The sequence below is a fragment of the Eptatretus burgeri genome, chromosome 14 (genome assembly GCF_056783735.1).
Source record: "Eptatretus burgeri isolate ZD-2024b chromosome 14, Ebu_testis_v1, whole genome shotgun sequence".
NCBI lineage: Eukaryota > Metazoa > Chordata > Myxini > Myxiniformes > Myxinidae > Eptatretus > Eptatretus burgeri.
The window spans coordinates 68,015,760-68,031,197 of record NC_140974.1 but is presented as its reverse complement, the minus strand read 5'-3'; the positions used below and the strand labels follow the sequence as shown (position 1 = coordinate 68,031,197).

The following is a 15,438-nucleotide window of genomic DNA, read 5'->3' as shown; positions in this document are numbered from 1 at the left end:
TCAGTGCATCACTCCTCATCGTAGGTTGATCAAGATAATCTTGCACTGGATTCAGCAGCCAACAAAATGATTCCTTCGAGAGTCTGCAGCTCCCGACAAATTTTATATCGTCACACATCTCCAGAGGGTTGCATCTATCCTCGAAGATTATCAATACACGTCGGGGAACTACCCTCCTTTCCTCTTCTGCCGCCTCTTGGGCTCTTTCAAACCATCCTACTGTATCCATATTCAGCTCCCATGTAAACTACCAAAGAAAAACTATGCAATCCTTGCTTCAAGGCCTCAAACACCCTCTCTAATGTACCCTCGCCAGCATGTAAAAGTTTCTTTGACATTTAAATGCTTGCGATTAGGTTTTGATCTGTATTAGATCATCACTCTTTGTGCGATTGGTGACTAACTTTGAACGGGTGATTATTGCACGATTAGCGATTCTACACACGTCTTAGGGTGGTGGCTTTGGATCCGAGGATTGTGAAAAAAAATCTCCATGCTTCAAATTTGTACAACATGTTTTTCTTTCTAATTCCTCTTTCCAGTTTTAGACCTAGAACACCTCGATAATCAAGAAAATTCAGCAAATCAATATATTGTTTCGGTTTTTGGAGTACCCCGGGGAGACACATGCAACACATAAAGGATCCCGAGCAAAGTTGTATCTGAAGAAATTTTGTTTTACCAAATTTTCCCCCCTCCCCCGTCCTTCTGGTGGAAGAGAGAGATGCATTCTGAATGGAGTTAGAACTATCCCCATTATTCTCTTCCTCATTGTCAAACTCTATTCTCAAACACAGTCTCAATTAACCTTTATTGTCCAACTCCATTCTCAAGAAATTCTAAACACTTTAAAGACTCAAACCACACACAACATTCACTGCAGAACCCACACCACAAATACTTGTTCCAACATAAATCCGTTTCAGCAGTGCCCCTATCCGTTTCAGTAGCGCTGCAATCATGGTTGAATGAAGAGTTGTGGGGACCCCAGGGCAAGCGATTTGTGGGGGCCACTGACAATAAAACTTCATTGTCAAATTCTATACTGGTGGTGTTATTTACATTACATTAGACGACCCGTGAACCCGTTGTGACAGCGGTTGATGAAAAAAATTATTTCAAGAAAAGAAAAAGAAAAAGATAGCTCCAGCGAACTATACCGCTGAGGTTGTTTGCATTGATCAAATTCTCCCAAATAGTACTTGATTGAATCGGGAATTGATTTTTCAAATTTTTTTTTTGTTGCCTGATTTGAACAAAACTTGATACTGCACACCATAGGCGAATGGTGAGCAAGGTGGCCCTCAAAATTTTTGCGCTATCGTGTACCATTTTGGCTGTATTTCGGGAACGTACATACAATATATATATATACATATATATACATATACATATATACATATACATATACATATACATATACATATACATATACATATACATATACATATACATATACATATACATATACATATATATATATATATATATATATATATTAGTGCATGCCCGTAGATGCGTGGCCGCACGTGCAAACCCTCCCCCCCCCCCCCGCAAAAAACTCAAACCGCGTGCCAGAAACAACAACCACACAAGCCGTTCCTTCACTTTCAGGTGCTCGTATGTGCGTGGTTGTACATGCAAAAAAAAAATAAAAAATAATAATAATATATATATATATATATATATATATATATATATATATATATATACTTTAAAACTGCTTGCCAGAAACAACCACACAGGCCGTTCCTTCGCTCTTGCGTGGCCGTACGTGCGTGTCCGTACACACAAAATAAGAATAAAAAAACTTTCAAACCGCGTGCCAGAAACAACAACCACACAGGCCGTTCCTTCGCTCTCGCGTGCCCATATGTACGTGGCCGTACATGCAAACAAAAAAAAAACTTTCAAACAAATACACAGGCCATTCCTTTGCTCTCATTAACGACGACTGGATTGGGGCATTGTGTTTATCTATAAATGCGGATAAGAAATCGAGAAATTATTAGAATACAGTAAGTCATCACTATCCAAAAGTAGTGCGTGCCCGTAGGGAATGTTCACATCATTCCACGAATTATCGCTTGCATTGAAGTAACAACTGCTGTGATACATACACACAGAGTTAATTAAAATCAAGTTAACCTCCCTGTCTTTGATGGCCATGACATTCGCTGCCATTTACCATTGGCACTCCTACCCCACAGTAACTAAGGCACCGATCGATCCCCATCGTAACCAGCATGGCACGTGACGTCATCGTCGGCCGGCCGTGCACCGGCCTATGCAGCACGTGTCCTGTCATTGGTTGGTAAATAAATGGCCATAACTTGGGAATCACTTGTCTGATTAATATCAAATCTTGAAAAGGCACATCCGCAGGTCCCCAGCAATATACCTGGCAAGTTTCAATTAGATCGGACCAGTGGTTGTCGGGAAACAGCGGTCACAGACACACAGAAACAGCGGTCACAGACACACAGAAACAGCGGTCACAGACACACAGAAACAGGCCACAGACACACACAGACACAAACACACACAGAGATTGCTGGAATTATAGATAGATGAAATGAGGTCAATGAGATGACAAATGAAGGGGTTGAATGCAGACTGCAGAGCAATGAGTAAGGAAACCCATCGTTGTGAATCGTTTTTACCACCAAATTGAGATGTATTTCGTTGGCAAGCGTGTTGAGTGGAGCTGAATTCCTTAACACTTCCAAAGGCCACAGCGTTTTGACAATTGGAAACAAAAAAAAGTTGTGCACTTTTTTTGATAAATTATTTTTGGAACAATTTTTCTTCAATAAATAAATAATAATTAAAATCTTCTCCATGTACATTGTACACACCTTTATCTCGTTAGCACCTCTTCATAAACAACATCGCTGAGGAAACGGCGCTTCTTCTTTGTTTCCTCGTCCAGGGCAAGAATACGGAGGCTTTTAATGGCCAATTATTCAATTAGCGCCAACGTATTTTGCCTTTTCGCAAGGAAAAACACGAAGAGAAGAGAAGAGAAGAGAAGAGAAGAGAAGAGAAGAGAAGAGAAGAGAAAAAACCCGTAATGGCGAACGTGGCTTAGTTTCTCTTCACCATCGACCACGGCTACGCAGCAACGCTTCCTGTCATTGGTTGATAAAAAATGGCCGCAGCAACGGTTCCTGTCATTGGTTGGTAAATAAATGGCCATAACTTGGGAAGCACTTGTCAGATTAATATCAAACCTTGAAAAGGCACATCCTCAGGTCCCCAGCAATATACCTGGCAAGTTTCAATTAGATCGGACCAGCGGTTGTCGAGAAACAGCGGTCACAGACACACACACACACACACACACACACACTGCTAGAATTATCGATATATATATATATATATATATATATATATATATATATATATATATATATATATATATATATATATATATATATATATATATATATATATACACAAGATGAGAGTTTTAGTAATATGTAGATGTCAACTATCTTTGCGTTTGTTTTCCCGACAAAACGACCCCGCCCTCCTTTTGGCCTGGGTGGGAGCGTCAGGCTTCTCAAGCAGGCACGCCTTCATTCAGGAGTGGAGCCAAGCATGGAGCCATTGCTGTTGTTGTTTTCTGACGAGACCTCTCTTTTTAATAGCCCTCATCTGGGCTCAACAGTGCATATTCACAAAAGGATCATACACACTTTTATTAACCTTCGCCCTTGCTATTTACATGACAATCACTGTCCTTTCTTCAGTGCATTGATCACTCACAGCATCATATTGTTGTTCCCATATTGCCCAGAACCCTGCTTCCTGAGGGCCCCCTTTGTGTGGGAGCCCCATCACATCCAGGTTGCTCCTCCTTTAATCCAGCACTGGCTTCAGTCGTTTCAGTTGCAGCAGGTGAGGGCATGGTTGGGCGCTCACATGAACGTTGGATACACTATACTGTCTTTCCGCTCACCCTATACTTTCCATGCCACCAAGCTACCAGCAGCCCTGTCCACCATGTTCCTGCAGACAATCGCAATGAATGGATCATAGCGTACCAGCCAATCGGAGTGACTGGCTCACTGAAAGCGGATGTGAGAGGCGATAGGAAAGTGGGCAGTAAGATGCCTGACACAGCAGTTCAGAATCTGTTAAGTTTGTGTTAGAACTCCATTCCAAAGTTCTCCAAGAGAGTTCAGTTTTGGAGAGATCCGAGTGTCAGTTTAGTTCTGGAGAGCTCAGTGGAGAAGTTCAACAAAAGCAGTCCTCGGAGTTCGGAGTTGGTTGGTCGATTGAGCGGAGGTGGTGATCAAGTGGAGAGTCTGAGGTGGCCACGCCAAGCACCGAGCACTGAGAACGAAGCGGAACCGATGTGGAAATGCAGGCTGCCACATGGAGTTACCACCTCCTCACTGACAATTAATACTTCCTATGCTGACTGTTACATCCAAGCACAAATTCTCGAGCATCAAAAGAATCAACAGCGATTCTCCTCAGAGCTAACTCTTCTCCATACATGTCTTTCAACACATCTTACATCTTTGCACCTTCCAGTGTGCACATACCTCATTGACTAGACCTGGTTTTGTGGAATTTCAACCACGTCCACAACTGTTTTTTTTCAGCACTTCCACAATATGCAACCACACACAGCACACATCCCATCTGCACTTCTCACTCACCTGCACCACAAACCTTGTTCATGACGATGTGCCGGCTCACATACAGGTGGGGCCGGGGTCGACACCACACCCCAACTACTTCGCTCCTCTGTCTATCAATCTTTCTTCTCTTCTTCTCCCGAAATGCTTGTGGTGCCTGTGTGTTGAAAGTTGTGGTAAGATGACTGAATAAGAGGGCTTATGTGCTTTGAGGTAAGATCTTTTCTCTTTTGACACTGTTTTGCCTTGGACATAAATACATACACGTCCTCTTGATCTTTATACATTGTTTCCAAACTGCCCGATCATCTTTTCTCCATTGTTTCGATCATAGTGTGTTCTAGTTGCAGGGAGTTCTGCCCCGCCTTTCCGTCATGGTTAATTATTAGCGAACATCCCACTTATGGTATTGCTCGGCCGTTTCCATGGACAGCAGTGGGGTGTCGAGAGAACGGTTCCCCATCTGGGAGGTTTAATTCACCGTAAAGGTAAAGTGGAGTTAGATGCTGGACCCTGGCTGAATTAAACATCTTACATGGCATCTGTGGTTGCCCAGCAACCCATCGTGCCACGGAGTTTTCTGCGGCTCTCGGGTTCAGGGCCACCGGTTGGGAAGCAGGTTCGAGTACTCCCCTCATGACCTTGCGACCCCTGAACCCATAACAATATCCTCTATCATTCTTGTTTTAAATATCCAGTGGTTCACGAAAAAAAAAAAAAACTTGTGTTGGAAGAAACATTAATCTGGGAGTCAATTTAACACATCTGGGAGTAGAACTCGAGAATATCAATTTATGTTGAACTGGAAGGGCACTCGGTGGAGCGCATACTTCCGCCATTTAATGCCTGATCCACGAGAGAATATCGGGTCCAACACAGTTTTGAGATATCATGCTTGTATATCGTTTTTGGCCCCATCTCTCAATGGTGAAGAATCATTTCAAAAATCAAATAATCCTTGTGTCCAGATCCGGATTCAGATCTTCACCAAAATCGAATCAATTCATCCTTGCAACACACCCAACCTGTCCACCAAGATTCGTCTGAATCCTTCCACAACTCCTTGAGATAGTGTTTTTTTATTTATTAATCCTTTTTAGCACTATCTCCAATGGTGAAGAATCATTTTAAAATTTAAACAATTCTTGTGTCCAGATCCAGATTTGGAACATCACCAAAATCAAAACAATTCTTCCTGCAACACACCCAACCAATCCACCAAGTTTCGTCCGACTCCTTCCACAACTTTTTGAGATATTGTGCTTTTTAACATTTCTGTGCTCTCTCTCAATGATGAAGAATCACAAAAAATTCTAGTAGTCGGATCTGGATCCCGATCTTCACCAAAATTGAATCAATTCTTCCTTGTCACACACCCAACCTTTGCACAAAATTTCTGCGGAATCCATTAATAACCTTTTGAGATATCTTGCTCTATATCAGTTTCACCCAATCTCTCAATGGTGAAGAATCACTTCACGAATGATCAGATCCGGATCTTCACCAAAATTGAATCAATCCTTCCTTGTCACACACCCAACGTGTCGACCAAGTTTCATCCGAATTTGTCTTCAACTTTTTGAAATATCGTTCTACATATCGTTTTTGGCCCTGTCAATGGTGAAAAATCACTTTAAAATTCTCATCGTCAGATCCGGATCCAGATCTTTACCGAAATCTAATCAGTACATCCTTGTCACACATCCAACCTGCCCACCAAATTTCACCAGAATCTGTCCACAACTTTGAGATATCCTGCACAAAAACAGACAGACAGAAAGGGGTGAACACGTAACCTCCTTCACCTTCGGTGGCGGAGGTAAATATCAATACCTTTTTGTGAACAAGACGGAACTGAGCTGATTCTTCTGTTGGAATGAGACCCGCTATGGTTTTTGAATCCATTTAACATTCATTGTTATGAAGAGCCTTCACATTATAATCAGGAGGTTGATTTACCTTTCCCAGTTGTTGGAATAATCCTTCATCATAATATATACCGTATTCTACTTCTCCTATATCTTCAAATTCTTGCTCTGCCATTTGAGCAAAATGTTTTAGCATTTGAAGCTTTTAGGAGAATATTCTATTGTGGGAATTGTATAAAGAGGGGCTTCTATCTTATCATCTTTTTGTGAGGAGTTTTTGAAAAGTTGTTAAAAACTCTTGTGTTCATTCATACGCTTTTTCACCAGTTAATTTTTGTCTCCATTTCTTCTGCATAATCTAGTTGTTGTTGAGAAACGTTTTTAAACTGATTTTTTTTTTTGTTCCTTAAATCCTTTTTCTCGTTCTTTCACGTCCATTTTAATTAATTATTTATTGAAAAATGTCATTTCGTATCTCATCTTGTTTAACGATATATTTATATTTTTCCAGTTGTGTGTTTCATATACTCCTCAAATTCCTTTTTACAACATAATGTAAAACAATTGTCTCCAAAAATTATTTACATCTCTGGAATTTAACTTCAATACAATTAAAATATTACCATTATTTCTTATTGAGTGACGGGGTAGTTGAAAGTACGATTGACGAAGACAAATACAATTAAAACTGGTAAACCAGTAATCCTGGGCTTCAAGGCGTGCCTCCATTTTAACAAATTTCAACACTATCACCCTGTCACATGATATGGGTTTTCCGAGTTAGAAAGTTAGTTCAAGTCTGCAATGGGGTCCAGCTACGGGGTCCCTCATGTTATATCAATGAAGGATTGAAAAGCCCATAGCAATACATGATAAAGAAAGAAACGTCACATTGGACAAATCGAGGCTGGACAAATTTTCAAGCCCCCAAAAAAGTCCAATAACTCCACATTTGCATATTAATGTAAATGGTGAACTTGTAGAACGTTAAAATATCTTCCAGAATGTGTGGTCACTTTTTGTCTATCTTCTTTGGTTTTCATTTTACATGTCAAAAATGGGTGATTTTCAACTTTGGGTGGCTCTGGGGCCTCACTGGGGTAAAATACAGACATAATGTAAATATATTTGGAATCCCCTCTTCAAGGCCTATCAGAATCTGTCATTAAATTTTTTCAACTCTCATTTGCATATTTGGCATATTTAATGAGGCGAATCGGCATCATTTTAATCATATAAATTATGCAACGATTTCGACCAAATTAACTACTTAACATTCCCATGGAATATCGGATCTGTGTGCAAAAGCTTGAGGCTGTTGTGTTATCCCTTCTGGAGATGTTTTTAGGTTTTGGAGAAAATCCAATATGGCCGCCATGCCACGTGACCTACGTCATCAAAATTTTCAAAGTATAAACTTCAAGTGGAGAGTTATTAAATGGATATGTTTCATTGAATTTCATCAAAGCATTGGTTTCATTTAACGACATTTCAAATATGGGTGATTTTAAACTTTGGGGGGCTCTGGGACCTCACTGGGGTCAAGTCCAGACATGCTATAAACATATTTGGAGTCCCCTGTTTATGTCCTATCTAAATCAGTCCTTAAATTTTTTCAACTCTCATTTGCATATTTTGCATATTTAATGAGGCGAATCGGCATCATTTAAAATCAAATTAATTAAATAACGATTTTGACCAAATTAACAACTTAACATTCCCATGGAATATTGGACATGTGTGCAAAAGCTTGAGGCTGTCATGTTATCCCTTCTGGAGAAGAAGATGTTTTTAGGTTTTGGATAAAATCCAATATGGCCGCCATACCACGTGACCTACGTCATCAAATGTTTCATAGTATAAACTTCAGGTGGTGAGTAATTATCCTGTTAAGTTTCGTTCAATTTCATCCGACAGTTTTCCCTCCAGATCCGCCACAAAAATCGGTCAGTAGAACATAAAAACGCCTTTAATAATAATAATAATACTAACAATTTCAATAGAGCTTCAGCCATGCTTGAAGCCCTAATTACAAGAGGAATGTCTCCCTCTGGTGTCGCAGCTATGAAAAACCGATTGTTTTCTTTTCATCAACACAATCATCAAAGATAATGAGGTTATTTTTTGATTTATAAAAATCTTGGGGTGAGGGTATATCATCCATGTTATTACGAAGAATACAAGGAGGAGGTTTCAAGAAACTTGAAGGAGTCCTGCACGCCACTGAGTTATATTTATGTTTTTGCGTATAACAGAATAATTGTATTACATTTTAAATATCATTATTATGAAGTTTGTTTTGAAATTGAAACAAACTTTTCACGTCTTATTTGTGAAGACCCACATTGAAACCCTGTGAGAGCAATTGAAACTCAGATTGAAAGCTTGACTTTGTGAAAATTATTAAATTCTCATAATCCAAAAAGTTAGGAGTGAGGAGCATTGATAGCAAATCAAAACAAAGACCAATTACTGCATTGTAGTCCAAAGAAGGAAGCTGGACGAAGCACACACACATACGTGCGCTTTTCCACATTAATTTGAACCAATTATTCAGCATCTTTGTGAATTTGGTATATTTTTTTTGGTTGTTAAGTTTTGCCTTACTCTTCCAGACAACTCCAAATTCATTCATTTATCTTTACAAAATAAATAATCTCATGTTTTTTCAAAGCTCTATGTTTATAACTAAATTCGGGTTTCATTTCTAAATATTCCAATATTTTATTTATACAATATGAGCAAATACCACCCATCGCTTCACTGATGGGAATACTGAGAGGGGGGAAAAAGAGGGAGGAGTGAAGGAGAGAGCGAGAGAGAGTGGGGGGGGGGAGAGGAGGGCATGAGAGTGAGGAGGGAGGGAGAGTGGGGAGTGGTGGGGGAAGGGAAAGCAGCAAGAGGTGAGAGGAAGGGAAGGCAGACATGCGGTGGAGTGTTAATTACGATTCAGACCGTCTCATCAAAATGCTTCTGCATCGAATAACAATGAAAATGAAACAAAATATTGACTGAAATCCATTTTGGAGCGGTCATACTATAAATACCGCCCAGAGATAAACACAGTACAGAAACAAACACCGCCTGGACATGTCTGGAGGAAATCACTGCACAGATGCGTTCTGAGACAATGACTGTCGGGACGCATCCGGAGAGAAACACTGCCCGGATGCATCAAGGACAAACACCACCCGGACTCGTCCGGAGACAAACACCATCCGGACATGACCACTATCCAGCCACATATGGAGATCCAGTTGTTCAGACATAACCACCATCTGGATACATCCAGAGACAGAGAGGGAGAAAGGTTGAGAGGTAGAGTGGTGGAGAGAGAGGGAGAGAGGGAGGTGGAGTTTCAGGGAGTTAGCAAAAAGAACATGTTGTGCTTTATGAACACACACCAACAAATACACACACACACACACACACACACACACACACACACACACACACACACACGCATTATTGTTTGACCGATATTGGAAATTTTTTGGGAAATGGCATTTTGGAGTCAGTGTGATGAACAACTGCAGTGCATACTGGAAACAATCAAAAAACCTTGAGTGGCTTTCACCGAAAAACAACATTGCATCTATACTGATGTTTCAGGGAGATATGCAAAACATTAATCTTTATCAACAGCTGCATGTGACAGGTGGAAAAAAAAATTTGGCTCTGTAATTTAGAAAACACGTTACAAGTAAGGCAAACAGCTTGGAAATCAGGTGTTATCAAAGATATTTTGCAATGAAACTCACAAAGAGAAACATACAACCTTTGTAAAGCAAATCCGATAACCAAATGCTTTAGAAACAGGTGTGAGGACGAAGGAAAACCTGATAAAACCTCCATAAGATAGAAGACGAAACTTTGCCATCATGGCACCCACAACAGGCACGGTATGTCCACATAGCCACGGAGAGCCTCTACAGATCCAAATCTACCCATATATACCACGTCTTTGTGTGCTGTGTACGTACGTCTACCTTGTCGTAACTGTTGACTGTGCATCCCTATCAGGACATGAAATGTGCCGCTATCGACTGCAGGGCACTTGGTAAATGGCTTAAGCATTCAAGCAAGCACTCCAATGGAACATCTGGCTTGGCTAGCGATTACCAATTGTTGTTAATAAAACCATGCACTTGAAAAACAGCCAAGCGATGTCCGAATTTGACAAAAGAACACTTTTATGGGCCAGAGCTGCTGCTGAGTTCGATTCTGGAGCTTAAATTTTGTAATTCTGCTTAGTTTAAGAGATTCTCGAGGTTATTGTGCGTGCGGAAATGAAATAAAGCCACAAACGCTGGCGTCTCCAAGCGTTTATAATCATTGTAATGTATCCAACAGCGATTTGTAGCTGTAAGGAAGAGGCATTCAATAATATGAGTGAGGAAAGTGGATAAAGAAAGCTTTATCATTAAGAAATCGTTGCAACCTTTTCCATGTGAAAGCATGGTTGAACAGGCTAAAAAAATATGGTGGCTTCAGACCACAGTTAGGTAACCCAGGATACGCCTTAAGATCCCAGTGAGCGAGGTGGCTGAATTTCGTCTGATGAAGGATATAATTAAATAAGGCCATTAATTATTCGTCTGATGAAGGATATAATTAAATAAGGCCATATAATTAAGCATGGATATTGTGTTCACCTTTTCCCTGAAATTACAGTTATGAATAACATGCAACATTAATCCGTGAAATACCATTTAACTGTTGTCCGAGCTGTCATCAAAATCATCCTCTTCAGATTCTTTGCTGTCTGTGACTGTGTTTCTGCATTCTGCAGAGCAACTGCAGGGTGGTACACAAGCAAGTCTTTGCTGTGTGACAAATGATGTACAGCATTTGCCAACGCCAAGTGTTTGGCAGTTAGTTTTCTACCTTTATAGGTGACATAGACAATATCTTGTCCAATGGCAAGGATGGGATTTTATTGGGGATCATCCTCAGAAAGAGGGGGCTCAAAAAATTCAGACTTTCAATGAGATCCTGATATCAACCACTGGAGGAAAATCATTAGACGTGGTCCTATATGCTCCTTCATCTTGTCAACGTTGATATCCTCAGGATCTGGAGGGAAAGCTGTTCGTCCCACTGTCTCTTGGTTTTGGTTTGGTTTTCATGGAATCACCTTCCATCAACTTCAACAAGCAGCACACTGAAAGCTTGGCTATAATCACATATAGTTTCTTCCTCACTTTTCAGCATGCTGAAATCGAGAAAGGTAGTGTGAAGAAGTATAAGTGAAGTAGCAAGTCTTGTGATATTTCCCCTCGTATGCAAAAAATCAAAATTTCCAATTTTGAGCTTAACAACTTAATTGTTTCACGTATCTGCTGCATTTCTAAGCTTTTCACCTTCTTGATGAGTTAAAATCTGGCAAAGCTTCTTCCCTGGTTGCCCGCAGATTAAACAATTTTCCCAAGTTGGGATGGATTTTTGGGATGACCTTGTTAGTGATTTGCCCATTGTCCCAACTATTAGAACTGACATTAGTTGTTTTTGGTACTTGCTGTTTAATCCGTTCAAGTTTTTCTTTGCTAGTAAATGTTGAATAGCAGTTCTTATGCCACTTTGCTCTGTACTCTTCGAGTTTATCGATATCTGCCAAGAGACGCTTTGTTTTATCATCTTTTCAGATGGTTGCTCCATCTTCAACTGTATTTGCTCCTTCGCATGTGCTACATCTCAACTTGTCATCCTATTTGCTCATATTTTCACAGAAAATGCACTTTGGCCATTCAGTGGATGTTCTGACTTTCTTTGCTTGTGGCAACTTTCTTTGCACCGCTCCAACTGCTGATAGTTCTACCATTTTAAAACAGAAGAAATTAATCCATGCTTTAAAGCAATTGCAGACACATCACCAATAATTGAGTTTTATGGTTAAAATTGTCTTGAAATCATTTCATGCCACTAAAAATTTTCAAGGACAACTTGGTATCTCCCTTAAAATTTTCCCCTTCCCCCATATTCCAAGAAAAAAATTTCCCCTTCCCCAAAGCAACAAATATCGTTCAAGATATTAAATACAATGAAGGAAAGTCGTTGCAAGAAAAATCTAGGTGAAAACTGACAGAGACTTAAACATTGGCTTAAAAACGGTATTAGTTGTTTCAAGGATGACATCAAAGGGCCAGAAAACACACACACACACCCAGTTACACTCTTTTTTTTTTTGTTGTTTATTTTCGGCATCCACCAAAATGATGTTCTGAGTCGACACCGTTGCCTGAAAAAAGTGTCAAAGTAAAGTTGCAAGGACCGGACCACAAACCCCCAAAAATCTAGTTTGGCTTCTGGACTATCATTATAAAAGTACCCAGCTTGTTCCGTCTTTTCCTTCATTGGTCCAACATGGTCTGCACGTTGGTTTCGCCCAGAAGTTTTGCCCCACTAATTTGTTCTTGTGAGCCAGCACACACTCACTGTATCGCTAGGCAGTAATCTGGGTGTGCGATGAGGGTACGAGACCTCCTGAGTTCGGCCGTCCATAGGTATGGTATCATGCGAGGTAGTGAAACCCTGTCAGGAATGGCAGTGCCAATCACCATTCGTGGTTACTTAGCAACCCTCCAGTGTGCGGAGTTATCTGTGCTGGGCGGTCTCAGGACCGGGCATTCGGGAAGAATCCGAGTGCTTCCCTTCATGCAAGCTTCGAACCCCGGATCCACAACAATATATTATGTATATAGATATACATCTGCATAGCCTGTAGAAAGTGTACACCCCCTTTCAAATTTTTCACCTTTTGTTGCCTCATAGCCTGGAATTAAATTGCATTAAACTAGACTTTTTTCCAAATTTATTTACATATCATAACCCACTACTTCCAAGTGAAAAACAATTTCTACATATTTCAAAAAATTAATTAAAAATGCAAAACGAGAATATCTCAGTTGGATAAGTGTCCACCCCCTTATCATAGCAATTGTAAATTTGCTCAGGTGTAACCAATCACCTTCAAAATCCACCTGTGTTAAATTCTTGTGATTCTGATTATTTCAGAATAAAATCAGCTGCTCCTGGAAGTTTCCTCTGCTGGGTGGTGGATTACACAGCAAAGACTCAACTATGAGATCCAAGGAGTTTTCAAAAGACCTACGGGAAAAAGTTGTGGAAAGGCACACATCAGGGGATGGGTATAAAAATATTCCATTGGCCTTGAATATCCCTTGGAGCACAGTCGAGACAATCATTAAGAAGTGGAAGGTTTATGGTACCACCATGACCATGCCTATATCAGGCCGTCCTTCAAAACTAAAAATGGACAACCCAGCAAGGAGGAGATTGATCAGAGAAGCCAACAAGAGGCCAATGACAACTTTGAAAGAGCTACATGCCTTTATGGCAAAGACTGGTCACTGTGTGCATGTGACAATAATATCCAAAGCACTCCACAAGTCTGGTTTGTTCGGTATGGTGGCAAGAAGGAAGCCATTATTCAAAAAGCTCAACTTCAGTCCTGTTTAAGGTGTGCAAAACACCTCTCCAGAGATTCTGAAGCCATGTGGCAAAAACTGTTGTGGTCTGACGATACCAAGATGGAACTTTTTGGCCTAAATTAAAAACGTCAGATTTGGCGCAAACCCAACACAGCACATCACCCAAAGAACACATCACCAGTGTGATGGTGTTACTGCAGGGTCTACCGGAGTGTTCAGTTCCTCAATACCGACCACAGGCTTGTTGTCGCAACTCTGAAGTTGCAGATTAAATTCGGGAGAATGGCAGTAGCCCAGCCGAGGCTGGATGTTGGCAAGTTTAAGGATGAAAGGGTAGGTGAGGAGTTTGTGAACAGGCTGAGTGGGGATTTTGGGGGTCTGGGTGCTTTGCGGAATCTTGAAGAGTTGTGGAGTGCCTTCAAGACCACCATCCTCGATGTTGCTGGTGGATGTCTTGGAACTCACCAGAGGCCAAACAAATTTTGTCTCTCAAGGGACACTGGATACCATTGATGAGAGTCGCAGGGACAGGCTTCATGGCAGAGCTGAGCTGTTCAGGGAGCTGAGGCATAAAACTGTATGTGAGCTAAGGGTGGACAAGGATGCCCATGTGTGAGGAATCTGTGAGGGGGTAGAGTATCACCTATGGACAAGTGATTCTCGTCCTGCGTACAGGGGAACTCACGCATTGCATTCCTCCAAGCCCGTCCCTTAGTGTACTGCAGTTAGAGCGGAGTGTGGTCGACTCTTGACGGAGGAGTCCAAAGTGAAGGCCCACTGGGCCGTTTACTTTGAGCGGCTGTACCAGGCAGATCCACCAGCTGTCGAGGTGGATGTCAGGGATGTTAGAATCCCTATTGCTGACCTTCCAATCAACTGTGATCCACCTTCGTTTGTGGAAACACAGTCTGCGGTGAACCGGTTGAAATGGGGTAAAGCTCCTGGGATCTGTGGCATCCATGCTCAACTTCTCAAAGCTGGTGGAAATGCTGGACTCGTGTCGTTGCATACAGTTCTGTGCTCTGCCTGGAACACTGACATCATCCCAACTGACTGGAAGAGAGGCCGTGTTGTCCCTCTCTGGAAAGGAAAGGGTGATCGCCAGGACTGCAACAACTACCGAGGGGTGATGCGGCTCTCACTGCCGGGCAAGGTCTTTGCTCGGATAATTCTTGACAGAATTCGCCACCAATGCTTGAGCACCAGTGTCCAGAGCAGTCAGGCTTTACACCAAAGAGGTCAATGATGGACCGCATCATTGCTCTTCGGGTCCTCACCGAACACAGACGAGAGTTTCGGCAGGGGCTGCTTGCAGCCTCTGTTGATCTATGCAAAGCCTTTGATTCATTGAATCAGGATGCCTTCTGGAGGATTCTTGGTCCTTGTGGGGTGCCTCCAAAACAGATCAATCTGATATCTGAACTCTACTCTGGCACAGAGAGTGCTGTGAGTTCTGGTGATACCATC

The 15,438-nt window shown here is 41.3% G+C and overlaps 1 protein-coding gene across 2 annotated transcripts in view; it reads right to left on the bottom strand.

Moving 5' to 3' along the window:
- Positions 1-15,438, bottom strand: part of LOC147013523 (uncharacterized) — an 86,654-nt gene that overhangs the window by 12,440 nt on the left and 58,776 nt on the right. Inside the window, exons 2-3 of one of the 2 annotated variants that reach the window (XR_015051350.1) lie at positions 4,674-4,809; positions 3,640-4,341 (exon numbers count right to left, since the gene is read on the bottom strand). Coding sequence is in view for 1 of the 2 variants with exons in the window: in XM_085855381.1 (XP_085711507.1) it covers positions 4,674-4,809 (136 nt within the window). In the remaining variant the exon portion in view is untranslated. Of the gene's footprint in view, positions 1-3,639; positions 4,342-4,673; positions 4,810-15,438 lie in introns of those variants that run through there. The other variant, XM_085855381.1, reaches the window with a different exon arrangement.